Genomic DNA, 27,130 nt, shown 5'->3' with positions numbered 1-27,130 from the left:
ATAGGTGGCAGAAGTTTAGCATAATAAAATTCCTCATCCTTCATCCACGTCACCAGTGACATTTTTCACAGTACTGTACAAGAAATGCTGGTTCTCATAGTGAGAACCTAGCAACAGGTTCAGATCCTGGAGTGACTTTCATATTAAGTGGGCTATATTCCAGTTCATACTGAGCTTCTATTTAATAAGGTAATGTCTACTCAAAGGTCTGTGGCTTAGCACCAGGTACTGGAGATGCAAAGATGTAAAACCAAATTCTGGCCTCCAACATATATTAACATACATTAAAAATAAAGAGACACCACAAGAATGAAAACTTGTAAATACAGAATAGGAGACTCAAACAAACCCACTGCAGGAGGGCTCAGGCTAGATCCACCTTAGGGTGAGGACTTGAGTTGGGACATGAAGGAAAATTGACATACAAGGAGAAGCAGGGTTTCTGAGGCTACCCTGACAAATTACCACAAACTCGGTGGCTTAAAACAACAGAAATTTATTCTCTAATAGTTCTGGAGTCCAGAGTCTATCATAATTAAGGTGTTACAGGGCCATGCTTGCTCTGGAAGCTCCAGGGAGAATGTGTTTGTTTGATTTTGGCTGCTGTAACAAAAAACCACAGACTGAGTAAAGGCTGGGAAGTCCAAGATCAAGGTGCTGATATTATAGGTTCGGTGAGTGGTGCGAACCCACGTCCCGGCCTGTGGACAGCTGCCTTCTCTCTGGAAAGGCCTTCACATGGCCTTTCCTCCAAGCGTGAGAGAGAACGAGCCCTGGTATCTTTCCTCTTACAAGGGTATTGAGCCCATCTTGAGGGCACCACCCTGTGACCTCATCTGAACTTAAACTCTTGAAGGCCCTGCCTCTAACTACCACCACCTTAAGGGTTAAGGCTTCAAAATAGGAATTCGGGGGTGGGGCAGGGGCATGAACATTCAGTCCATGATAGCATTCCTTGCCTCTTCTGGTTTCTAGTGGCTGTTGACATTCTCTGGCTTGTAGCCACATCATTCCAATCTCTGCCTCCATGTTCTCCCCTTCTCCCCTATATCTTTCTTCTCTGTGCTTCTTATCAGAACACTGGTCATTGATTTTTAAGGCTGACCTGGACAATCTGACCACCTTATCTCAAGATCCTTAAATTAATTACATCTGCAAAGACATTTTTTACCAAGTTCACATTCACAGGTAACAAAGATTAGGATGTGGACATATCTTTGGGGTGGGAGGGGGATACTATTCAGCCAGCGAAAGCCAGGAATGTGACTCATCTGGAGTGGGGACAGAGGAGGTGATTTTAGTTGATGCCGGCTTGTGCGCAGGCGCAGAGGGAGACCAGCTGGACTCGGCACTGGGGCCAGAGCGCAGAGGACCTTAGAGAGATGTCAGCTGGTTCTAGGGAAGCCTTCTGTGTTGCCTCTTTCCTACTTCTCACACTGTCATTTCTTGGCCTTTAGCATTTTAACATCATCATATCACTGAGGTAAATTTAGACTTTCCCCTCCCTGGGAAAGAACTGTTGAGCCAGTTCAGTTCGCATTTGCATTATAGCTTCTAGAGGAAATCCCAGGAACTGCGCAGCTGGTTAGCTGTGCTCTCAATAAAAGCGTTTGGGCCAGGGTTCTGTCTTCCTGTACCCTGCACTATGGCCCATGCCAACCCTGAATAAATACATTTATTTTGTAAGCCATCCCATACAGTTTCTATCTAGGTAGTGTTTCTAAAACCCACCAAAATATATGTGCTGTGCTTATTATTCTGGGACTGCAGAACAGTATCGACAGCTCAGCACCTCCCGGGCGTGTTCTCAAAGTTCTGTTGCCCTCGCTCTTTGGTGTGAAATGCAGCTGACAGTCTATCATTTGTGCACATGGAGAGGAGCAGAGATACCCTGACAACCCAAATATGTCATTTTAGCTAAAGTTTAACCTCTTCCTATATCAAATGTTTGGTTTTCCTTTGCAGGACTTAGAATAGAAATACATTGAGAATTGAGTCTTGTATCTTTGCCCTTCCTACTTCCAAAGTATAGTGTCACAACCATAGATGTGACCAGAAGGTAGACAGGAAAGGTCCAGAAAGGCAGGATCCAGAAAACTAAGACAGAAATATATAGTTAATTCTTCTTTGTTGTTCCCAGCAGGAAAAAACAGCTCCAGGCAACCAGACCTCAGGGATCCTTAAAGCTGCTTCACTCACTCATGTCATTCCTGCCCCTACATTCACAGAGGAGCTGGTTTCTGTGGGTTTGTTTGAACAGGAATCATTTGTACATAAGGCTCATGGAACTTGAATGAACTTCTAAAGAAGCTTTGTGGCATCTAAACAATCCAGGGTTCTCCAAATAGATGGTTGCCTGATTCCCCATCACTTGTTAGCTGTGTAACTCTGAACGAGGAGCTATATCTCTGGACCATATTTTCTTTGTAGAAAACAGTACAGACCTCCCTGGATTGTTCTGGGACTCCACAGTATCATAGGAAAGAATATTGTGAGCGGTAAAGATGCCACCAGATAACATGTTCATGTCTAGTGTCCATTGCTGACTCTTCCTCCCAGAGCCATCCAGACAGAAGCCAAGTCACTGACTCTGCACCGTGCCTCGTCCCTGGACAGCTGAAAGGACAAGGCAGGGGGGAGTCACCCTGTGGAACTGCTTGAGGGCTCCTGGAACTCTGCTCAGGGAAGGTGAATGGTTCATATATCCACCACTTACATAGCACTCTCCATGTGCGGCTGTCTTCTAGCTAAGCAATTTGCATATCTTATAAGAAACCAAGGCACAGAGGGGTTAAGTAACTTGCCCAAGGTCAAACAGCTTATAAACAACCCAAGATGTAAACTCAGGCCATCTGGCTCCCCAGCAAGTTCATACTCATTGCCTTTCTTCTTCTGTGCCCATCAAAGAACAACGTGATAAACTATGACATTCCCAAGTCCTTCCTCCTTGACTGGTCTTTCTTGTGGTGTTTATTAAGCCCATACTTACAAAAGGCAGCTGGTAAATCTATATATCTCTGAAGACTCGATAAATTGAAAGAAATAAACAGGACTAAGTATTTTCAATACCCAGACAGCTGAACTTATAAACACCTGAGTATTATAGCTTTAATTCACATTTTTCCTCTTGGCAAGTTCTCTCTCATTCAACTCCTGTGTTTTATGGGTTCTGGCACCAAGCTCAGCCAGCCTGGGCTGCCTGCAGTGCTGCCTAACCTAATAGTCAGCAGAAATAAACTCTCACTGACTACCCTGGGAGGCTCAAAGGCCACCTTAGATTAGCCCAGGGACAAAAGGGTGACAAGGACAAATTGCCGTATGAGACTTATCTGGCAATAGATCTTTCCATTTCAAATCCCCTGTGATCACAAACCAAGCCATTATCAATTATTTTAGCAGGACTCACTTTCTGATTTCTGACTTACATAGCAAATGCTAGCAACATAGAAAAAAAAGAAGAAAAGATGGAGGTTGTGCCCTCTTTCCAATCCACAGTCTTCCCAATTGGAATCGACCACGTGTTTGTAGTGGTCTGCTCAGCTGTCCTGACCTTTGTAGCTTCAAGTCTCCCTGCCCACCCTTTAATAATAGCTTCTCAATAGACAGTGGTCGAAGAAGTAGAAGTGTAGGGCATGTAACACTCTTTCAATAAAGATACAACCTACTCATTCATCTTCAGCTCAATCTGGCTTCTGAAATGTGTTACTTCCAGGAGAGAAATGGAACAGGGTAGTAGGGAAAACACAACAGGAAACTGCAATTATTCATATTTTACACCTTTTGAAAGTGCAATTGTCTCTCCCACTTAGATACCCCTCAACATACTTCATGTGTCCACAGAGCTTTGTGAGTAGTAATTTTCTACCTAGCAACTGAAGGCTTCTTCATTCATTAATTTAATCCACACTTACCAAACGCCTACCATCTGCTAGCCTAGGTACTTCATATTTATTATTTCATTTAGTTCTCAAAAGGAAGCGCAATTATCTAAATTTCACAGCTGAAAAACTGAGACTCGGAGGCTTTACATAACCTGGCAAGGTCACCCAGGTGGCTACAGAGCCAGTGTGAATACAGGTCAGTACCACCAGAGACAGTCTGTACTCGTGTTCCATAGCTTCCAATAGAGCAGCTCATTCAGAGACCACAGGCATACAAAGCATTTGGGATTGCATATCATATGCCAGAAGAAACTCAATCGCAAGGCCTTTGTTCATTATTTAAGGTCCTCACAATATGTTACGAGTGAGGGAGCTGAGGAATCTGAGCTTCTTGTCCCCATGCCCCACACCTGGCCACCCATTCTAACCTGCCCTGATGGAGGGATGCTTGCTGCTGGCATTCAGTGCACTCAGTCCACTAATTGTGCTACGAACACCAACAAGATGCATAAGTAAGACCTGGGGCTCAAAGAGCCATATACTCTTTCAATCAATGAGTAAGTCAAAGAGAATTTTTCACGCGGAGAGAGAGGAAGGCAGTGTTAAGCATGGCATTAGCCAAGCTCGAGGTTCCCAAACAGAACATCTGTGAAGGCTCCTCCCAGGCCCTGTCTGGGGGTCTGGTAGGACTTGGGGAACCTCTCCCTCTGTTCCTAGTCCCTCATGAATAGCCCCTAACCAGGCCCTTCATGCCCCCCACTCAAAGGAAACCACTCGACAATGTCACGGATGACCTTCACAAACAACAGTCATTCTCAGGCTTCCTTTAACTTGACCTGTCAGCAGCCATTTAAAAGTAAACTAACTAAGGTATTGCAGTTCACACAGATGACATGTACCTGGGAAATGGCCTACAGTGAGCAGATACTATTTTTATAAAAAGTCATCTTTAAAGTGTTAAAGCAATAAATGCAGACTCTGCTCAAGAAAATCACAAAACTCAAGAGGGCAGAACAATTTCGTGTGGATCAGTCTAGCTAAAGGGACAGCGGGCCAAAGGCAGGGATGGGAAGAACACTGAAGCAAAGACCAACCCAGAACACTACAAGCAGCAGGGTACGATTAAGACAGTCGGCAGGCACCAACAACCTATTCCCTGTGGAAGCTGTCTGCCTCTCGCTGGGGATTTCCTGCAAGGAGCACAGACTCCTATCCGGTAGACGCCCTAGATCTAAAGGATGGTCTACTTCAAAGCGAACCATTTCTTCTGCAGGGGGTTGGGGGTCTGAAACAAGGCCATCTTATGGACAGAAAACAGGCTAATGTCACTTGCCTGACATGTCTCCAGTAGCAGAATACAGAGACTGTGGCAGAGATCTCCTGATGTCAATCCTCTAATATCACGAAGGAGCGAAAAATAAGGCCCCTGTGCTGCCACTCACCCTGCCTGTGCCCATGAGCCATAGCTAAAAACATGGCACTCTCCCACTGCGCCCAGACTCAACTGCAGAACCCTTCTCAACACAGGGCTCCTAGCAGCTACTACCAGTAGACAGGTGCTGCCCTGGGGGGTGGGAGGGGGAGAGAAAGAGCGGGAAACATTTACACCCATGCCACAGAGGAAAAATACGTCTTTATGTTTATAAAGCAAAATCACGAGCACGTTAAAGTGGGAGGTCCTAAATAGAAAAGGTGGCCATCTGCTGAATGAATGGTGAGAGACCAACCATTCTAAGTCAGAACAAGTTGAGGCATCAAACACGTTTCTCTTATCCTTTACAATATAACCTCAGAAAAAGCTCTATGATAACCAAATCAATCAATTTCAAATAACACACCACCCCCCCCAAAAATGTTTCTGTAGTGTTCAGTCCTAGGATTTCACTGGACTGCTCTGATTCCCACGGTGTCATAAGCTCTGGCTTAAATAAATCATGTTCTCCCCCTTTACCCAAGGAGGGTAAACAATAGATGCTACCAGGTACAAAGGGTAGGGGGGAAATCTTCACTCAACTCTAACCCCACCCAGAAATTTGGCTTTGGGAGAGAAATGCCCCCTGGAACGCTGACAAAGGGAGTAGGCATCACCACCCTCATGAAAATGGAAGTCCCAGGGAGCCATAATGCGTCAGCCAAGGACTATTTTTAGTCATGGTTTAAATCCCAGCAGAAAGTAATGACTGTGCTGAAAAAAAAATTCTTCTTCTTAACCCCTCAGGAGAGATCCTGCAGAACTGCTCAAATGTCAGGCCTACAGCAAAATATAATTTGGCTGGAGTCATAGATTCTAACGATAGGAGGCAGTGCTGTGAGGTGGTGCGCTCCCTGTCCCTGGCAGCGTTTGAATGGAGAGACCTGTGACCATGTGTCATAGATGTGTGGGCATGCCTCTGGTGGGAGGTTGCCGGGTTGCTGCTTCCAAATCTGGAGCCAGGACCTCTGGGCCAATTCTTAGGCCGGTGCTTCCCACAGGGCATCGGCAAAGCCGCAGAGCCAGCAGACACTGAAAAGGCTCAGAGGCTGCCTTGGTGGTAAAACCAGAGCTTTGGGACAGCTGTTCTCTCTCTCTACTGAACTGAAGGTGGACGAGCTGTCAAGATTAACGTGCATTTTCTGCCACTGATCTCAAACCAGCAAATTCTGCCTGTGGGGATTTATTAGAAAGGAAACCAAAACCAAACCAAACCAAAAAAACCAGATAATTAGCTAAAAGGAATTTAGGAGTTAATTATTTAGTCCTTGTTTCACTTCTATATTCTTCCTACTTTTGACCACTTCTTCATCCATTGAGGAACAGAGCAGGTGGGACTCAAAGGTGCTACCAGGGCAGCCTGTGGTCAGAAGGTGTCATAAAGAGTGTGGTGAAGGGAAGGAAGAGGAGAATGGGGGGTATTATAATTACTGGAAAAGCGATTGTTTTTTTGTTTGGTTTGTAGGGTATAAATGACAGTGTGGGCTCTGGAGTCAAACAGACTGAGTTTGGGTTGCTTGCTCTGCCCTTACTAGCTCTTTGTCCTTAAAAAAAGTAACTCAGGGGGTCTGATTCAGCTTCCTCATGGAGGAAATGGGGATGTTAATATCTGTGTTGGAGGACAGTTGCAAGGATTGAGTAAAATAATGCAAAGAGCCAAATACAGTTCTTTCCATCTGGTAGGCACTGAAGCTGCATTATTAAAATCATCTAAAATGTACTTGTCTCATGTAATTAAGATATGACTGGAAGCAAATGATCTTAAACTGAGAAGTAGGCGTTCCCAAGTAAATACACACTCTTTAATCTGCAAACTTCCTGACTTCAATATGCATTTTAAAAGTTGCATTAGTTAAAACTTTACCTGCCGACTTCCCTGCTTGGAGGAGCAGCTACTTGGGCTCCTTGAAGGGGAGACCAATTTTTGGGACACTCCGAGGTTCTTCTCATCACTCATCATGAGCAGGTGGGTCACGTGGCCTTGACACAGTCAAAATGCCATCCGAAGACAGTGGAGCAGAAAGTATGGAAGTCCCAAACAGGCAGGTGGCTCAGCTCTTATCCAATATATGTTGACAGCATTTTGGATGATCCAGAGGAAATCCCTAAAATCAAAGAAAAAAAATTAGAGGGAAGGTCAGAGGCGTGAGGCATCATTTATAATTAGCCACTGACTGTCTGCAAGTGGCTTACCTACAGCGCAGATTACAGAGCCATGGGGCTTAGCTACACCAAGGACTGTGAAGGAAAAGATGCTTTCACACCTTCCTCTTCCTGGAGATTATGTGTAGGTGGTTTTTTAATGTAGCTTTGCAATAAGAATACTGCGTACTAAAAAAATTTGAGTCCAGAAACATACGAAATCAGTAGTATTAAAAACCACCCAAACCACAATGAGATACCACTTCACTATGATAGTTATAATAAATTTTTTTTAAAAACAACAGAAAATAACAAGTTTTAAAAGAAATTGGAACCCTCAGGCATTGCTGCGAAGGATGTAAAATGAGCAACCATAGTTGAAAACAGTTTGGTAGTCTTTTTAAAAAAATTAAATATAGGCTTATCATATGATCCAACGATTTCATTCTTAGGAAGAGACTCAAAAGAATAGAAAACAAACAAAAATTTGTACAGGAATATTCATAGCAATGCTATTCACAATAGCCAAAGGGACAAATGACACAAATGTACATCAACTGATGAATGGATAGACTACATATGGAATATGCTATGGTCTGCCCCCCGCCCCCCCCCCCCCCCCCCCCCCCCCCCCCGCCAGATTCACAAGCCCTAAGCGATGGTGTTAGGAGGTGGAGCCTTTGGGAGGGGCTCAGGTACTGAGGGCAAGGCCCTTGTGAATGGCATTAATGCCCTTATAAAAGACACCACACAGAGCTCCCTAACCCTTCTACCATGAGAGGATACACCCGTAAGTCTGCAACCCTAAGGCGGCCCTCTGAGCATGCTGGCACCCTCATCTTGAACTTCCAGCCTCCAGAACTGTGAGAAACAGATTTCTGTTGCTTATAAGCCGCGCAGCCTGTGGGATTCTGTTACAGCCGGCAGTCCAAAGGGACTAAGAGAGTATACAGAGAGCATACCATACAATGCAATATTACTCAGGAATTAAAAAGAATAAAGTACTGATACATGCTATAACATGAATGCACCTTGAAAATGTTGCACTAAGTGAAAGAAGCCAAACATAAAAGACCACTTAGTGTCCGCTTCTGTTTATATAAACTACCCAGAGTGGTCAATTCCATAGCGGCGGGAGGCCAACTAGTGGTTGCCAGGGGCTGGGGAAGCTGGGGAGTGGGGTGTGACTAGTTAAGGGCTATGGCTTTTCCTTTAGGGTGATTAAAATGTTCTGGATCTAGATAAGAGTGATAGTTGCGAACCATTGTGGATGTGCTAAATGTCACTGAATTACATACTTAAAATGGTTTAAAGGTAAATTTTATGTCATGTGCACTTTACTGCAACTTTTAAAAATCTGTTTTGGGAGGAGGGGGATAGGAGATTTGTTTTACCAAAGGTTTTTGGAGATGTCTTCTAAAAAAAACACAGATCTATTACATGGTATAACAAAAACCAAGGGGGAAAACAGAATTTTCCCATATCATCTGTTAGTATATTAGCCATGAAAACAATGATCATTTGTTGGTTTCTCATACATATTGTCTCATTTAATCAACATTTTGATGGGAGAGCATTTTCTTTACTTTACAGAGGAAGAAACTAAAAAACAGAGTCTCTGAGAAGTTAGATGACTTGCCTAATCACGCAGCTGGTAAGAGATCCCAGGCCTTTACCCTTAGAGCTGGAAATTAGCAAGTCCGTGGCCAGGCAGGGGATACCAGCTAGTGCACTCTCTCTGGGACCTGAGAGAACTGAGGAGCTGGACTAGGAAGGCTGGGGAGTGAGCACTTCATCATAACCCAGATCTGAAGAGGTAGCAGCACCCCATTCCTGCCCACGCACAGCACCACCCTCAAGATGGCAAAGTGTCTGTGCTGGGGAAGGGGACCCACCAGGACAAAAACAGGGACAGGCTAAGAGTGTTAGCTGGGCTGCCACCTGCCACCCCTGCATCTTTTTAGGGCTGGACCACGGCCTTCACCCACAGCCCTGAGTTAAGGGTGATTAATGTGCTTGGTTTGGGCTTCAGAAGGCCAGGCCTTTATTTGAAATACTAGTAGTTTCAAATAAATTCCACAACTTTTCCAAGCATGTTAACAATAAAAAAAATACATATATCTAACCCATTTGGTTCTTCATGTTTACACAGTGTATTTTAAAAGAAGAGTGTTATATAATTGTCCAGGAATTAGCTAGTTAGATATTGTATCAAACTTTTGGCTAATTATTAAGTACTTAAATCTCCTCTGCCTTTCACTAACACTTAGTTCTTAAAAAATAAATAAATAAATAAATAAGTATGCTAAAGCCATAAATTAAAACCAAGACAATGAAGGGAAATAAAATCTCAGAAAACCAAATTAAGGTTCCTGTAGTTATAGAACTCAATTCCCATGTTGCTTCCTCAGAAACCCCCCAAATCTCTGTATGCATTATGCATTGGATCCAACACTGGTCCACCCTCTTCACAAACTTAGCCTTACTTTGGGGCATGACTAATCGTACCTGAAGTTAGAAGCAAATGCACGTGAGTTAACAACCGCCAAGAGAGGCTGTGAAGATATATTAATGGTTCATTTAACAACAGCGTTGGCTGTTGCTGTTTAAGATTTTAAAAAGGTAAAATGTGAGGGGGGCGGCCATCACTAGTACAACTGATTCCATAGTGGCTTAGGGATGCCCCCAAAGGCTTCTGTTATTGTTTCTCAAGGCTGAGATTCTGACAGTAAGTATGGGAAGAGGGGGCACACGACAAGTGAAGAAGGAAAAGGAAAGAGCCCTTGGGCAATAAAGTACGAGTCACGGGAATTCTGAAACTGAGAAATCAGAAGCACCCTTACCCTGCGGTAGAGACGACCGATGAACGGGGTCCTCTCCTTATCTTCTAACTCCGCCAAACTCCCCTTCTCAGGGGCCAGCTGCCAAGGCCAGGGGCTGTGAGCAGGCCAAATAAAATGCCTGACTCCTTTCAACTGGTAATTAATGTTAAGACTTCTGTGAAAACCACTGTCGGTGGCCAGTGGTTTCTCTTCCTCTCCTTGGTGGGGAGGTGGGGAAGAAAGGGTGGGAATGCACAGCTCCACCCCCATACCCATCCTGGGTGCGTCTGGAATTCTTGCCTAGGAAAATAGATCTGTTTCATCCATCCCCCAGAACCTCCTGCGAGCCTGGTCAGAAATTCTGTTGAAATTACTAAGAGCAGCTTAAAGGACAAAAGAAGTCAATTTCGGGGGAAAGAACTTGCTTAAAGCAGGGCAGCATAGGGAATGAAGGCCACGGTGGCCCTGAGGGTAAGGTGGTTACTGGGATGAGGTGGCCACTGCTTCCAACCTAGAGAACCCTGAGGGCTGGCCTGGGGGGTGACCAAAGGGAAGACCTCGCAATGGGAGTCCCAAAGCAAAGCCATCGACCTTGACAAGGAAGTCAGACAGGAGCCTTGTGTCTTCTACTCCCTGTAGCTGACATCACTGCACTGACCTAGCAAAATGGTGAAGGAAAGCCCTGTGGGGAAACAGATAATGTCCAGGGGCCAGGCCACCAGTTTGGGGTGTTTGAGAGGATGAGGTGGGCACGAATGAAGACCCTTGTGTGATTTTACCCTCCCTTAGGCCCTTCTGTGGAAAACCTCTGACTCAAGGGGTTTGAACAAAACAGAATAGTTGCCCTGCTCATCGGCTGTGAACAACCTACAGACAATCGTTTATTTCCCCCTTTATTTTTTACTGAGACATAAATTGCAAGTAGTAAAGTGAACAAATCCTAAGGGCACAGACAGCTCTGTGAAATTTTACCTTTGCAAATGCTGCCATCACCACCACGCACAGGAAGAAATGGAGCATGTGCAGCCTCCCCAGAAGGTTCTCCATCCCCTGGCCCCTGATCCAACTGGCGGGGGCCAATCCCTCTGCTGAACGCTGTGGTACCTGCCCAGAGAACCTTCTCCTACAAGTACTTGTCCTCGTGCCCCAGGACAGAGCTGGGACGTGCCTGAGCTCACAGGAACAGGCTGTGTGGCTGCCTAACCCAAGAGTCTGCTGTGTGAGAGAGTCCAGTCTGGAACCTGCTTTCATTTCAACAGACCACCTGGCAGCCCAACCCGACAGGTGTATAAAGCCCAATGCATTTACGTCAAATCAAAAAGGCCCTGCTTGGGCCTCTGGGTTGAGCTGGGTCCTCTATCACCATCGCCATCCAGCCTGGGAAGCTGATGGGTGAGGCCCAGGTGAAAACGGAGTTCCAGCTAAAAGTCCAATGGACATAGACATGCAAACATATGGGGCTTCCATTAGGGAGAAGAAGACTCTGATTTCTACCAAGAATGGTGAAGAATAGATGACCAAGCCACTGCTGAGCATTTTTGGCAACAAAGACTGATTTTAAGACTTACTTTGGACACTTAGGAAAGAATACAGAGCTTGGAAAATGATAGAAAGGAGATGGACACGACATGTATGTGCCTCTCAAGGAGCCTGACCTAAGTTTGAATTGGTGCTCCCTCATTATAAACCCTGTGCATCTTGACAAATGTATTAACCTCTCTGACCTTCATTTTGTTATGCAGGAAATGAGGAACTGTGAGGATGAAATGAGGAAATGAGGATCAGCTGCCTGGCCTGAATAGAACAGACCCCGAACAGATGTTAGTTCCATTTATTCCTCTCCTGGCTTCCTGAGAGGGGCAGCCGCAGCAAAGATGAGATCCTACCCGCCCTTGCAACCAAAACTATATAAGGACTCTGTAGAATTTTAAAACATTTTTGTCTTTCTACATAGTAACATTTCCCAAAACCCATAACACAAGTGCGAACAGATTTTTCAATCACCCAAATAGAGTGCTTGCTTGGGAGCCAGAAAGAAATGCTGAAATATAAAAGCCACATTATTCATCAGCATTGGCTGTCCAAAAAAGCAGCCTAACATTAACTAGCAGATTTGAAACACTGGCATATAACACAGCTACTTACTCAGCCATTAGGCCGAAGGGCAGACACTCACACACATGGTCGTGTTTTGTTTGAGAACCAGTTTTGATTCCATCCTTGCAAACAATTCACATGAAGTCCAGATGGCATATAGATACACTATGTCCTGAATTAACACCAACAAATGTATAATGGAACGTCCATTTCAGATCTTTGCATCTTCTTTGGTAAAAGAAAATTGTTCTACTCCTGGATATGAAGCCTTTTAAAAATAAGTGACACTTTCTGTCTTGACTTCCAAAATGTTCCGTGACCACAAGCAGGGCTTTGGTTATCTGGTGGCGGGTTCTGCAGCGGAGCAGGGGCTCCAGGAAGAGGGTTCCAATCACAGTGCCCCCAGGGCTGACCCTGGGCCAATGTGTGAGATGCAGCTGACACACCGCAGTGACCTGGACCACGGGCCGAGGCAGGGACACTCCCTGGCCGTTCCTGCAGGATGAGGACTGAGACTCAAAGACACCTCCAGCCCCACTTCTCTACGGGCAAAGAATCCCTCCAGAAACCCTTTGTGTCTTCTGGGAAGGCTGGGGTTGAGAGGCCTCAAGATTCAAATGCTTACTCTCTCCTGTTGAAACAGAACAGCCATCCCCACTGCACACCATCCATGTGGAAGGTGTTTTATGCCCTTGGCAAGCCACTTCTTAGATCGGTTACTGCTCAGAGCCCGATATGGCAATGGAAATGCGCTCGGGCACAGGCCAGCGGTGTGGCAGTTTCCACAAGACAGAAAGTCCAACAGAGGCTCAAACCGCTTATTTACCACTGTTGAGGAAATTGAAGGAAAAGCACGAAAATACTTGTCAATCATTGCCCAGAATCATGAAACCTAAGTATGAATTCTAGCCCAGCTTCTTACCCAAAGCAAAAATTCTTTCTTTATCTCTGCCAGATCATCAATGCTTGACCATTTCCCAGAACAGAGATTTAATGTTGTTATAAAAAAAAAAAAATTCCAGATGGTTTTTCATTTCGAGTTGAAATTTATCTCACTGTAATTTCCATACGTCAGTCCCAGATCTACCCTCTACCATGACAGAGAACAAGATTCACCTTTTCCCCACCAGAGCCAGCCTTGGAACTCCTGCCATCCCCACCTCCCACCCGGCAAACCGTTTCTTCTCCAGACCGAAGAGCCACATTTCCATTAGCCGTTTCTTATGTGACACGGATCCAGAGCCCTTAGGTCACAGATGTCCAACTCCGATTACACTTCCATCCATCTGTGCCTCCCTGAAAATGACCAGGGAGGTCATTTTCATTGACCAGGGAGGAAAATGCCCAGATCAAAAGACACGCTCCCAGTGCGGTCTGGCGGTGCTGGACGGAAGGGGGCAGTCGCCTCTCTTGCCCTGTACACACTGCGACCACTAATGGTGCTCACTGTTCCCTGGGACTCGGGTGGCGGAGCCACTGTGGAGGACGCTAGGCTTTCTTCTTTCTGAACGGGCCTCCCTGACTTCCTTTTACTGAAACTCAGGATGTAACTTTATTATTATCATTATTAATTTTGGCCTGTTATTCTAGTCTGTCAAGATATTTTCAGGGACCAAATGTCATTCCATGTACTTGGCCCACTTGTCCTTTGTCACAGCGTCCGTGGATGGCATGGGTATGTGAACTCTGTCCTCACCCAAGGATATCACACGGGGAGACTCACTAAGGAGAAGCTACCCAGGGTGCTGAGATCCCCTCCACAGCTCATGTTAATTCCTCATTAACTGGCATCTCTGGTCCAGAGGAGCCAACCCACTGTAAATCCCCATAACTGTGCAGTCACGTCTGACTTCTCAAAGTATCTAGGTTCACCCTCTTCAAAGTCTCCTGGACCCTTGATTAAAATGCAGATTTTGGAAACTCCACTTTAGATAAATTGAATCAGGATATCTAGGGATGGGCCTGATAATGTGCATATTTAACACATCCCCCAAGTGATTTCTGTGCACTTTAGAGTTTGAGACCCTCTGATGTAGCCAGTAGTTTTCAACTGTTCTCATCTTACCCTGAACTAATTCTTCCACTTGTGTATTTGTGACGTAGCAGACAGGGTAGGAAGCCAAAACCTTAGCTTATTATCCTAGGCCTGGGATTCTCAAAAAGCGGCCTTCAGACCAGCAGCTGCGGCTTCCACTGGGAGCTTGTCAGAAATATTTTAAGTACTAAGTTTTCAAAGACCAGTACAATATAGCCAATCTAATTCCTACAATTTTGCACTCATAATTTCAGAAAGAACAAAATATCTAATGATACTTTGATCTAATATATCTTACATCAGATAAAATCTTTTTTCCATAACAAAATAAGGAAAAATGAACCTCTCCTACTTGTATACTTGAAATAATCAAGAAAATAGTGCTTGTTATACTGAATACAAATTCCATTGTATATGTATATACATGATATACTGTTCTATGACATAACTGGGTGGACTCAGAGAGTGAAACAATAAATTGTAAATCATTAAAAAAAAAAAAAAGAAAGAAATGTCAATTCTACCAATCTGTGAGGTCAGGAATGGAGGATAGGGCCTGACAACCTGCTTTTTTTTTTTTTTATAATTGATCAATTTTATTCACTGGAGATGCACCACTAATTTATCTTTCCATTTTTTCCTATAGGTGGCACTACAAAAACTTTGTCATAAGAGATGATTAAAGAGGATGTAAAGGAAAATTATAAAATTACTCTACAAATGTATTAACTTAATTTTAAAAATAACTGTTACTTTTCAGTTGCAGTTGACATGCAATATTTTACTAGTTTCATAATGATGAAACATTACGGTGTACAACGTAATGATTAAACATTTATGTAACTTATGAAGTGATTATCCCATTAAGTCTTCTACGCCTCCGACACCAGGCATAGTTATTACAATATTATTGACTATATTCCCTATGGTGAACTTTACATCCTTATGACTGTTCTAACATTTAAACTGACAATTTGTACATATTAATCCTTCCCCTTTTCACCCATCCCCCTAAACCCCCAGCCAATCTGGCAACCATCAAAATCTAGTGTGTTATCTATGAGTTTGTTTCTGTTTGGTCTGTTCATTTTAGGTTTTTTTTTTTTAGATTCCACATATAAGTGAAATCATAAGGTATTTGTATTTCTCTGTCTGACTTATTTTGCTTAGCATAATACCCTCTAGGTCCATCCTTGTTGTTGCAGATGGCAAAATTTCATTCTTTTTATGGGTAACAGTTTATTGTATATATGTACCATCTCTTCTTCATTCACTTGCCTATCAATGAACATACCTTGGCTATTGTAAAGAATGCTGCATGTACACAGGAATGCATATGTCTTCTAGAATTTGTGTTTTGAATTTTTTTAGATAAATATCCAGAAGTGGAATTGCTGGGTCTGTCTTTGTCTCATTATAACCTTTGTTTTAGAGGCTATTTTGTCTGATATAAGTATTGCTACCCCAGCTTTTTTTTTAATTTCCATTTTCATGAAATATCTTTTTCCATCACTTTATTTCAGTCTGTGTGTCTTTTGACCTGACATGGGTTTTTGTAAGCAGTATATATATGGGCCTTGTTTTCTTATCCACTCAGCAACCAAATGTCTTTTAACTGGAGCATTTAATCAATTTACATTTAAAGTAATTATTGAGAGGTATATTGTTCTTGTCATTTTATTATTCATATTTTTTATCTTTTTTTCTACTTCTTCTTAAATAAGTCCCTTTAACATTTCTTGTAATATCAGTTTGGTAGTGATGAACTCCTTTAGTTTTTTCTTGTCTGGGAAGCTCTTTATCTGTCCTTCAATTCTAAATGATAGCCTGGCTGGGTAGAGCAATCTTGTTTGTAGGTCTTTGCTTTTTATCACTCTCAGTATTTCTTGCCAATCCCTTCTAGCCTGACATGCTTCTGTTGAGAAATCAGCTCTGACAGTCTTATGAAAGCTCCCTTGTAGGTAACGAACTGCTTTTCTTTTGCTGCTTTTAAGATTCTCTCTGTGTCTTTAATGTTAGTCATTTTAATTATGGTATGTCTTGTTGTGGGCCTCTTTTAACTCATCTAATTTTGGACTCTGCACTTCCTGGACTTTTATGTCTATTTTCTTCACCAGATTAGGGAAATTTTCAGTCATTATTTCTTCAAATAGGTTTTCAATTCCTTGCTCTTTCTCTTCTACTTCTAGTACCCCTATGATGTGGATGTTGTTATGCTTGATATTGTCCCAGAGGCCCCTTACACTATCCTCATTTTTTGGATTCTTTTATATTTTTGCTGTTCTGAGTGTTTTCTCCTATCTTACCTTCCAAATCTCTCATTTGACCCTCTGCTCCATCAACTCCACTGTTGATTCCCTCTAATGTATTCTTCAGATTAGTTATTGTGTTCTTTATTTCTGACTGGCTCTTTTCTATGTATTTTTTTTATCTCATGTTTCCTGTCTCTTTTTTAAAGTTTTCATTGCGTTCATTGAGCATCCTTATAAACAGTGTTTCAAACTCTGAGTCTGGTAGACTGTTTGTCCCCATTTTGTTTAGTTCTTTTTCTGGAGTTTTGTCCTATTCTTTCATTTGGAACATGTTTTTTAATCTCCTCATTTTGGCTGCCTCCTCGTGTTTGTTTCTGTGTATTAGGTAGAGGTGCTATGTTTCCAGTCTTGGCAGAGTGGCCTTATGTAGTAGGTGTCTTGTGGGGCTCACTGATGCAGTCTTCCTGGTCACCCGAGCCAGGTGCTCCAGAAGTGTTCCTTGTGTGGGTTGTGTATGCCCTCCTGTTACAACTGATCCTTGACTGCTGTTGGAACATCAATGGGAGTAATTGACTACTCCTCAGGCTACTTGGTTGTGGGGACTGGCTGTGACTATAGTGAAGGACCTGTTATACAGGGGTTGATTTCATAGAGCAGGATTCACTTTAGAAGGGTTCTGGTGCCTACTGAGCCTGCCCTCTGGGTGTATCATTTGTGGATGTGATTGGGTGGTGCTCTAGTGTGATCTGAAGCTGGTCCCTAGGTATGTTGATTCTGGGGCTTGTTGGTAGGAGTCTGATGCAGGTCAAGTCAGCTTCTCCCTTTGCTCAGGGCTCAGGGCCACCTGGTATGAGTTACAAAGTGAACTGCCAATGGTTGCTATTGTGTTGGGCTTGGAGGTTGGAGATACTAAGCTGCAAACCAAGGCTGGCGGCCACTAGTGTCAAGTTTAGGGCCACTTAGCAAGAGGTATGGAGCGCACCAAAGTCAGATGCTACTTGTTTGGGGTTTGTGAGCCCTTGAGAGATTTTAGGAAAGTCTGAAGCATAAGCCAAGGCAGGCCATTTTCTAATGGAAAAGCCACTGAAAATGGCTTGGGTGGACCCACACGTTGGGTGGGACAGGGTCTCAGGCAATCACCAGGATGGGTCAAACAGTGTGAGCCAGGCTAATGAAGACTCAGATGTGGCACCTGCCTGCACCTGTCAGGGGGCGGGGGAGGGGACACTCAGCAAAGAAACAATGGCCTCTGCCAGCACTTACATCTAGGAGAAAGCAGACCTTGCCTGAAGCCTCACAATTCAGTTCTTCCCCATATGTCCCGGGGTTTTCAAGCTGCTGCTGCAGCGTCACAGCTCAGAGCATGTGAGCCCCTCAGCAAGCAAGTTCATGCATGAGCCCGTTAGCAGGAGCACCTGGAACTCCAGAAGTCCTCCTTCTCACTCAACCATAATCCTCACTGGTTTTCACAGCCAGGGTTATGGGGACTCCTCTTCCTGGCACTGGTGCCCTGGGCTGTAAAACCTGGTGTGGGGCTGGGACCCGTCACTCCTCAGAGAGAATCTCTGCATCCAAGATGTCCCTCCAAATTTTTAACCCCTATGCATAAGCATGGGACCAACCCACTCAGCATCTTTGCCCCTCCTACCAGTCCTGATGGAGCTTCTCTACATCCTTAGTTTTAGTTCTGTTCAGCCACTCTTCAGGCAGTTCTCAATAGCGGCCGTTCTGTCCTTTAGTTGTAATTTCGATGTGGTCGTGGGAGAAGGCAAGCACGGCATTTTTTCAACTCTGCTGTCATGACCAGAAGTTCAGTAACTTGTTTTTAACAAGTTCTCCATGCGATTCTGATGCCCAAGTTTAAGAACCACTGCCAAGGTTAATATTTTATCCTGGGCATAGAATCCTGAGGCATCTTCTATACTTTTGACAATAGATTGGAGTGGACCCCCAAGCTCTTTTTCAAAAACATACTGTGCCACTGCTTAGCTACTACTTCAAACCAGGGATGGTAAATGCTAGATACGTGTGTTTCCAGTCCCCACTCCCACGCTTATCACCACATCAAATTTTCTCAAACAGCTCTTCAGACACGAAGACAGAGTTGGCCAGACAGACCCTATCCTGCTAAGGCCCACGTGGCATGGTGGGGTGAGCAGAAGCCCATGCCATCCCTCATCCTGTTTAGGAGCCCTATTTTCATTAAGACATTGACTGTAGTCTGGTTCTAAGAGTCAACGCCCATGGACCTGTCCTTGATCCTGAACACAAAATATCTACCCTCCAGGCTCTTGCCATGTACTTTTCCTGCACTGTCCTCTGGGGTTGGGCCCCTGGCCTGCAATGAGGGGCATTACAACCAACCCACTGGGAAGTTTTGTACAGTCATATTATAATAAGACTACGAGCTTTTGATTCAAACTGACTGGGTCCAAAGCCAGCCTAAGTGGCTTTAGGTACATTTTTAGCCTCTCTAATTCTCAGCTTTTCATTTGACAAATGGAAATAATTAAAAGCTCTCCCTAAAGGGGTTGTTGAGGCGATGAGCTAATCACATAAACATATATAAAACACGACAGGGTAGTCATCTCTTGATGAGTTAGCCTCTGTGGGATGCGGGGGTCATTGTCGTGCACAACGTCTCAGTGGCTGCTTTTCTCTTTTATTAGAAAAATAAAAATAATCCATGTTCTTATCACCCAAAATGAACTGTTCTCTACCCTTGTTTATACAAACATAATATCCACCATTTTTCTGGCTTTTTAATTTTTTTGCACAATAAATAGTATCATACCAGACATTTCTGCAGCTGGCTTATTTCCACTCAGAATAATTACACACACCACATACATTCTAGTTTACTCCTGCAACATTGTTCCATGGTATGACTATGCCTTGTTTAACTTAGTATTCCTTTAGGTTGTTTCCTGGTCTTTGCTATTAAAAATGGTACTGCAAGATCCGCTCCTGGTGAGGCTGTGGAGTAATTTTCTAAAATAAGTGGGATTGCTGAATCTTAAGGCAGAACTAGTTTCAGTTTTACTGGATATTCCAAATGGCTCTGCAACATGGCCATACCAATTTACACAATACAGACGCTTTAAAGGGCCTTTGTGAGAAACAGTTCAGGCCTTGGATCAAAGTGCCCCTCCTAAATGACTGGCTTGTTCTTGGCCTTTAGACATGAAAAATGTATGTCTGAGAACATACCCTCTTTGTTTGGGGTACAAGGATGGACACAGCCAGATTAATGGCATGCTGCAGGTAATCTTTGATAGATGGGTGTTTCTGTGTGCTTGGCTTACCTTTATTGTCACTGTGCTCCAGTTCTCTCAACTACCCACTATTCTCTTGTGTGGTATATGTATTCTTGGAAATGACTTCAAATATGTTGCAGAGTAAGGCAGTGTTTAAATAAGTCATCATCCCCCCCCCCTTTTTTTTAAGCTGGAAAGTTGTACAAGCTGCTGCTGGGCCGATGATGAGGTGTTCTGAGAGTAGGCAGTTCTCTACCCTGCCTCCAACTCTAGCAAGCCTTCCATGTTATCTTCTTGGGTGAGCCCTAGCCTTGGATTAGCGGTTCCAATTCCCCAAACTCCTTAAGAACAAGTGAGAAGAGAGGGAGGAATCACATAGTAACCCTTTGCTCCCAGAATCAGAACGTGGCCCATCAAAGGCTGCTCATGAAGAAAGGCAAAGGAAGGTTAGAAGAGACCTGAGTGGCCAAGGCTGCTAACTACCAGCCTTTCAGAAGTTTACAGGCGGACAATTCAAAGCCGGTAGATTTCTAGGAGAGAATACTTGCAGGCAGATACGGAGAAGGAGGCGAAAGTAATTTCCAAATGGTGATTATGAAAATTCCATGTCACACACCTAGACGATCCTATCCTTCACTAGTAGAGAAGCTATCAACTGAGACCTTAAGTTTCCGCTCTGACAAGGATATCACAAGGCAGAAACTTCAACACCAAATAGACTTTTCAGAAGTCTGACATCCTCCTTTAGAAAACGGGAAAGGAGCTTGCTGCTCATGAAGACCTTTCCCTGGCAACACTGGCTGATGGCCTCGATGCCCCGGACTCCGCTGCAATGCTGAGCCCCTACTCCTCATCACTCCTGGCACTTACCCAGCACCCCTGAGCACAGGCTTCCCTCCAGAGAGGGGCGTTTGCCGCTGGCTCTGCGTCATCGGGCTGTGTCGTCCTCGCCAGCTACCATATTCTCACTGAACAGTCTTCAACCCGGGTGGTTCCCGGTGTTGTAGACCTCACTGTTATGTCATCCAAGCCCTAAAGGAGACAGGTTCGTGAGCTGGGGATGACCCTCCCAATCCTCGGGTGTCAACTAGTAGAAATAAGATCGACTGTGTCTGTGGTATTTTATGATCCGACAACCTCACCACGAAAGGAAACGAGGGTCCTTCAGTGTGTCTCGTCTTAAGTGAACTCAAATAGGCTCCTTTTCTAAACGTGAACTGTCCACCTGTGTAGTAAGAGGTAATTCATTCAAGAGCTGTGCAGTGACAGACAGAACTCACGGCTATGGAATTGTGCTTCTAGCCCCTGGGTGCCTGTTAGAATGCCCTGAGAGGTGGTGTAATGTCCTCACACCACTTTCATCGTAAACTTTGAGGGTGAGACCTGAGCTACAGTATTTTGCAAAAGCTCCCTACCAAGTTCCCATGCACAGCCAGGCTCGAGAACCACTGGTCTAGAGTCTTCAGAAATTTCCTTTCTCTGTGTAATAATCCTGACAGTATCTACCCATTTTTAGACTTCGACACCATCTCAGCCTCTTTCACGTGGCGTACTTCACTCCCAGAGGCCCTGTGAAGATGGAAGTGGTTCAGTCTCTGGTGTGCTTGGGGCTGAACTGGAACCCAGAACCTCTTTCCTATCCCTTCACCTGTCTTTGGTTTCAATTTCCTCTTCTCCATGCTTATTCTTTTTAACGAGTAGTTCTTTAGAAAAGAGATGGAAAACAAATAGAATTAGAATGAGTCTTTTGACTTCTAATGTTTTGTGAAGATAGTTTCCACACCTAGAAGCTTATCTTTTATTTTTTCATCTGGTCCTGGATACACGTTTGTAAACTGCCTTGTAGCTTTTAACCACTTTTGCAAGCATAGCTCATTCCTGGCTTTAGTTGTACCGAGATTATTCTATCATATTTGTGTAACACTCTTACCTAATTCCTCTTATCTTTAAAGTGTTACCAAAGTTTTGTCCTTCACACACTTCTTTCTACTAACTTTAGCTCTTGATTGTCTTACCCACACCCATGACTGCAATATGGCAGCTCAGCATCCCCACTGATCTCTTTTTTCCCCCTCCGGCCCCTGCCTGGTGGACAGCTCCTGGGTTTATCACAGGAACATGAAGCCTCCTGGTCACTTCAAGAGCAAAACTCATCGCTCCCCCGTGCTGATACCTGTGCTGGCTCCCCTCACTCTGATTAGACCCCTGACCTCTCCTAAGCCACCCAGACTCCTCCCCCCAGGTCCCCCAACACTGTGATTCAGGACTAGAAGAGCTCTGCCCTGACGTGCATCTCATCACCCTCCAACTCATCTTCCATTCTTCCGTGCCCACAGCCACCAATGCACTCTGGACCCCCCCTTAGGGGGTCTCTACTTTACCTCTCCCTTCACTTTAATCTACCTGACATTCCCTTCCCCAGTCCATCCTCACTGCAAAAAGGGTTCCAGGGTCTGATCTCGGCTCTAAATTCCCAGGAGTCATGGAATTAAGTTAAAAATCTTAAACTCTTCACAATACAGTTAAATTGAACTGGCTTTGGACTCTGGCTCTATCCACCACACACTGGCTATTACTGAACTTCTGAGATGTTTCCTCATCTGAAAAGAGGGACAAAGAGAAGTACTAAGTTTTTGTGAAGTTTCACTGGAATAATGCATGTCAAACTTGAAACAGACTCCCAGATACAGAGAACCAACTGGTGGTTGCCAGATGGAAGTGGAGGTTGAGGGGCTGGCTGCAGGAGGTTAAGGGGTTAAGGACAATTGTTAACTAGAGAACAGTCTCAGGGATGTAAAGTATAGCATAGGGAATAGTGTCAATAATATTATAAAAACTATGTATGGTGCCAGATGGGTACAGGGGGACCACTTTATAAAGTGTATGATTATCTACCGCTATGCTCCACACATGAAGCTAATGCAAAATAATATTGAATGTCAACTGTAAATGAAGAACAAATTTTAAATAATGCATGTAAACCTCAATAAAGTACATCACTCAATTACATTTTAGCTGTTATCATTCAAACCTAATCTCCAAAAACTCACACACACGCCCTACATTCTAGGCCCTCCTGCAAGTATGCTGCTCTGCCTGCTCCCGGCTAGTCCTTCCGTGCAGAGCACCCTTCGAACCCGGTTTCTCTCCTCCACCTGCAGAAATTCCCTCCACCCTCCAAAGAGCACTTCATGTGTCACCTTTGCCATGAAACATTTTCTGAAACCATCCCACCCCCAGTTTTATTTCTCTTGCGAGCCCCTGCTTTGGTTCTGTGCTCTCCGAAAGGATGCCATACGCTTCTTGCACTTTGACTCACTCTTACCACCCTGACCACCAGGTGTTACGTCTACATCTCACTCGGGGACTGCATTTTGCTCATTTTCCGTTCTGTGGGAAAGTAACTTCCAAAGACTGGTAGTATGCTCTGGTTTCTCTTCAGATCATATAAATCTCTCGCCTTTTACCAAAGACTGGTAGCAGTAGTTGTTGAGCTGTATATCCTTGTATATCCTTCGTTAATCTGAGTTAGCAGGAAAACAATTCTCAGTGTGAGCACATTTATGTATTTCCACAGGAGCCTTCCTCCTGTCCTCTTTATAGGAATCGTTTGGGGTTATACGTGTGTGTCAGAACACAGTAGCTATCCTGTGCTTTTGAAGTCTCCTTACCATTTTGTCTTTGGCCAATAGAGAGTTAGTTTCTTTCTTTTGTCTGAACTGTTGAAATGTTTCTAGAGCACGTGGCTTCTCTGGGGGTGTCATCTCCTGACTCCTGTCATTCTACATAACTGACCAAAGTTTCCGTTTCTTTTCAGAGGTATCTCCTTGCAGTGTTTTCTCAGACTTCTTAAAAATCAAATGACCAGCAAAACGAGTCAAGGGTTTAGCAGAAGGGAACAGAATGAAGCCTCCAGTGGGTTTTTTCAGAATATGTGGCCTCTATTCTAGAGTTGGTCTCTGGGGTGAAAGCACCCTCTATGACCTCTGTCGGGCAATCCATAAGATTGATCCTACCCTAACAACCTTTCCTGGCAACCTTATACCTGGCAGTGCACCTTTAGGGGCTGCATTTCCATAGGCCTGCTTCTTTAAAGCAAAATAGTCCCTTCTGGAATCATATTTCAGTCATGAGAACCACCCTAACCTAGGTGGACAGCTCAGATGGCCCTATCTATGTCCAAGTTTTAATGTTTCAGGTTTACTTGCTTAGTCCTCAGAAGCTGCACGGTGGCAGGCAGCTACAGGTGTTATGACCACCAGGCTCCCCATGGCGGGGGAGTTAGGAGTGTGTGTGAATTACTGACATTCTCCTTCTCTGATATCAGTCTTATCTTTGCTATGCTTAGTGTTCTCCATCCAATCAAATTTTATTAATGTTTTTCCTTCCCATAAAATTTCAGTTGAATGCTCTTAAGTTGGCAAATCTCTTGCCCAACACACTTGTCCTCAAAGATGTCAAGAACCTCCCCCAGAAACCACAGCCCGTTTGTAAACACTAGCTGGGCTACAGTTATTTGAACACTTTCCTTACCCTTTTCCAGTCCCTGGAAAGGTAGAAACACCACACTTCCCCCTCCAGTCCTTCAGCTTTTCACCATGACTTCATAGGACTAGGGATACATTTGAGGCTCCTTGTTGACAGTTTAGTGTATTTTTATCCAAACCAATGAACAAAGGTGAAAAGTGGTAGATCTGATATTTTGGCAAGTTATGATGCATGACTTGGCTTGTTGTTTACCGATATCCATTCTCCCTTTCCTTTCTATTTTCAGGTTCTAGGAGTATATTATCTTCTTCTGAAATAATCCCACATCCTTCAACAGGCCTTACGGTGGAGGTGCATTCCCCAGATCAGTTCCACCTTCTCCAGCAGGACAGCCCGCTCCATCTTGCGTTTGTCACCCCTGTGGTCCTGAGAGCCACCCTAGAACAGGATGACTGAATGTTGAGGCCACAGGGCAATGACAATCCCTCCACTCTTAAGTGATAAAATCAGGAAGGGGCTGAGTTTCCTCCTCCTTCCACAGTTTAGCCACTCTTGCTTGTCCTTCCATGTCTCAGGGGGAAGAAACACTGTGGATAAGTGCGGGCTAATAAAGGAGGCTATAGTGCAAAGACAAGGGGATAAAGGAGAACAGCCACACTGATGCAAAATCAACTCAATATAAATCTGTAAAGTACCTACTGTGTGTCCATGGCTGTGCCAAACCCTAAGAGGTGGAACTAAATGATGAAAGCTTAATCCAAGGAGGAAATCAATCTGATCAAGGAGAGAAAATGTACGTGATGCAACAAAACACAGTTGAGGGTAGGAAACCTCGCAGGGGTTGTAGGAAGTCACAGGGAAGAGCTCATTGGCTGGAGTTGTACGTGAACATTTGAAAGAGGTGGCCTTGTTTGGTCATCACGAAACAGTGCTGCAATGAATATAGGGGTGCATATATCTTTGCAAATAAATGCTTTGAAATGTTTGTGGTAGATACCCAGAAGAAGGATTGCTTGGTCATATGGTAACTCTTCTTAATTTTTTGAGGACCCTCCATACTGTTTCCCATGTAGAAACAATCAAAGTGCCCTTCAATAGCTGACTGGAAAAAGAAGAGGTGGTGCATATACACTATGGAGTGCTACTCAGCCGTAAGAAAAGATGAAATACTGCTATTGTGACAACATGGGTGGACCTGGAGACTATTAAGCTAAGTGAAATAAGTCAGCCAGAAAAGGCTAAGAAGCCTATGATTTCACTCATATGTGGGATAGAAAACTGAAACTCATAGACACAGACAACAGTATGGCAGTTGCCAGAGGAAAGTGGGGTGGGGAGTAGTAAAGGGTCTAGGGGGCCAAGTACTTGGAGACAGAAGATGATTTGACTTTGGGCGGTGGGCACACAATGCAGTACACAGACCATGTATCACAGTAATGTTCACTTGAAACCTATGTGATCTTACTAGCCAAAGTCACCCCAATAAATTTAAATTAAAAATATTTAAAAAGAAAGAGGTGGCCTGCAGGGAGCCTGGAAGGTGTGGGTAGGACTGGACTATGTAGAGAGGAATGTGGAGGGCAGGGACGGCATCCCATGCAATATTTCTCAGGCCTGGCTGCAGGTCAGGATCACCCCGGGGAGCTTCCACAAATACCAAAGTCGGGGCCAGCTCCACACCACGCACTCGACCACCTTGGCATGAGGCCTGGTAAAGGCATTTTGACAAGCTCCCCCGTGACCGTGATACACGGTGAGGGTTGAGAACCGCTGCCTGAAATCTTGTCTCCACCCAGAAATGATACGGAGATTTATTCCACGAAACTGCCTTCTTTCATTTTAGTATTTAATTTCATGTTAGTATCTACTGCCAGAAATTCTTCTACTGCATGTAAATTTACATCAAATTAAAATGCAAAGCAGGATGTGACTGAGCAGTTTAAAGGGTAGGAAGAGAGAGCGTCCCCCAAGAGCTATAAATAACATCTTGTGGTTTGACTTTTATCAGTGGGTGTTGTTACCCTCCCTCACCTGACAACTGCTGGCAGATGCTGGGTAGAATTTTAACAACTGGCAACCACAGACTGAATTTCATTACTTATCTGAAAAGACTATCAGTTGAGTCACTATGAAATATGAAGGGTAAATCTTTAAAACTTACCTATCTTCCATAAAAACTTACTAATCGGTCTTTTCAGAAATGTAAACATTGAGCTCTGAATGAATGAAGCTCTATAAGCACTAACCGAACACTATCAAATAGCAAGAAACTAAATACCTAATGGTTAATGTTTCAAATGTGCACACTTCCAGTTCGTCTACCTCACTAAAAATAACCCAAGGACTGAGAATCCAAGCTTAAACAAATTCTATACAATGAATTTCCCAAGATATATTTTGCGGGTGTACTTCTGAAACGATGCCTGTAAGAAGCCACAGAGAAAGCAAGGAATCACTAATTTAGTGAATGCAGATGGGGAGGAGAAGGGGTACAGGAAGCTCTGTTCACTCGTAGGGGCAGGATACTGCAAGAAAATGGACATACAACACTTTTAAACTGTACAAGCTGAACAAAAATTACAAGAAGTAGAAGGAAACAAGAAAAGAGGTGATAAAAACAGGGCAATTATTGGTACACTAGACTCAAATAGCAAGAAGAATGTAAACACCCCTTAGTTACTAATG

The 27,130-nt window shown here is 44.0% G+C and overlaps 1 protein-coding gene across 8 annotated transcripts in view; it reads right to left on the bottom strand.

The window, feature by feature from the left end:
• OSBPL3 (oxysterol binding protein like 3) overlaps nucleotides 1-27,130 on the bottom strand; it is a 154,653-nt gene that overhangs the window by 66,548 nt on the left and 60,975 nt on the right. For all 8 annotated transcript variants that reach the window (XM_045197313.2, XM_045197312.2, XM_045197311.2 and 5 more), the window contains one exon: nucleotides 7,217-7,457. In XM_045197313.2, coding sequence (XP_045053248.2) covers nucleotides 7,217-7,312 — 96 coding nt within the window. In that variant the 5' untranslated portion in view covers nucleotides 7,313-7,457. The remainder of the gene's footprint in view (nucleotides 1-7,216; nucleotides 7,458-27,130) is intronic.

The sequence above is a fragment of the Desmodus rotundus genome, chromosome 6 (assembly GCF_022682495.2).
Source record: "Desmodus rotundus isolate HL8 chromosome 6, HLdesRot8A.1, whole genome shotgun sequence".
In the NCBI taxonomy this organism is placed as follows: Eukaryota; Metazoa; Chordata; class Mammalia; order Chiroptera; family Phyllostomidae; genus Desmodus; species Desmodus rotundus.
This window is presented reverse-complemented; position numbering and strand designations above follow the sequence as displayed.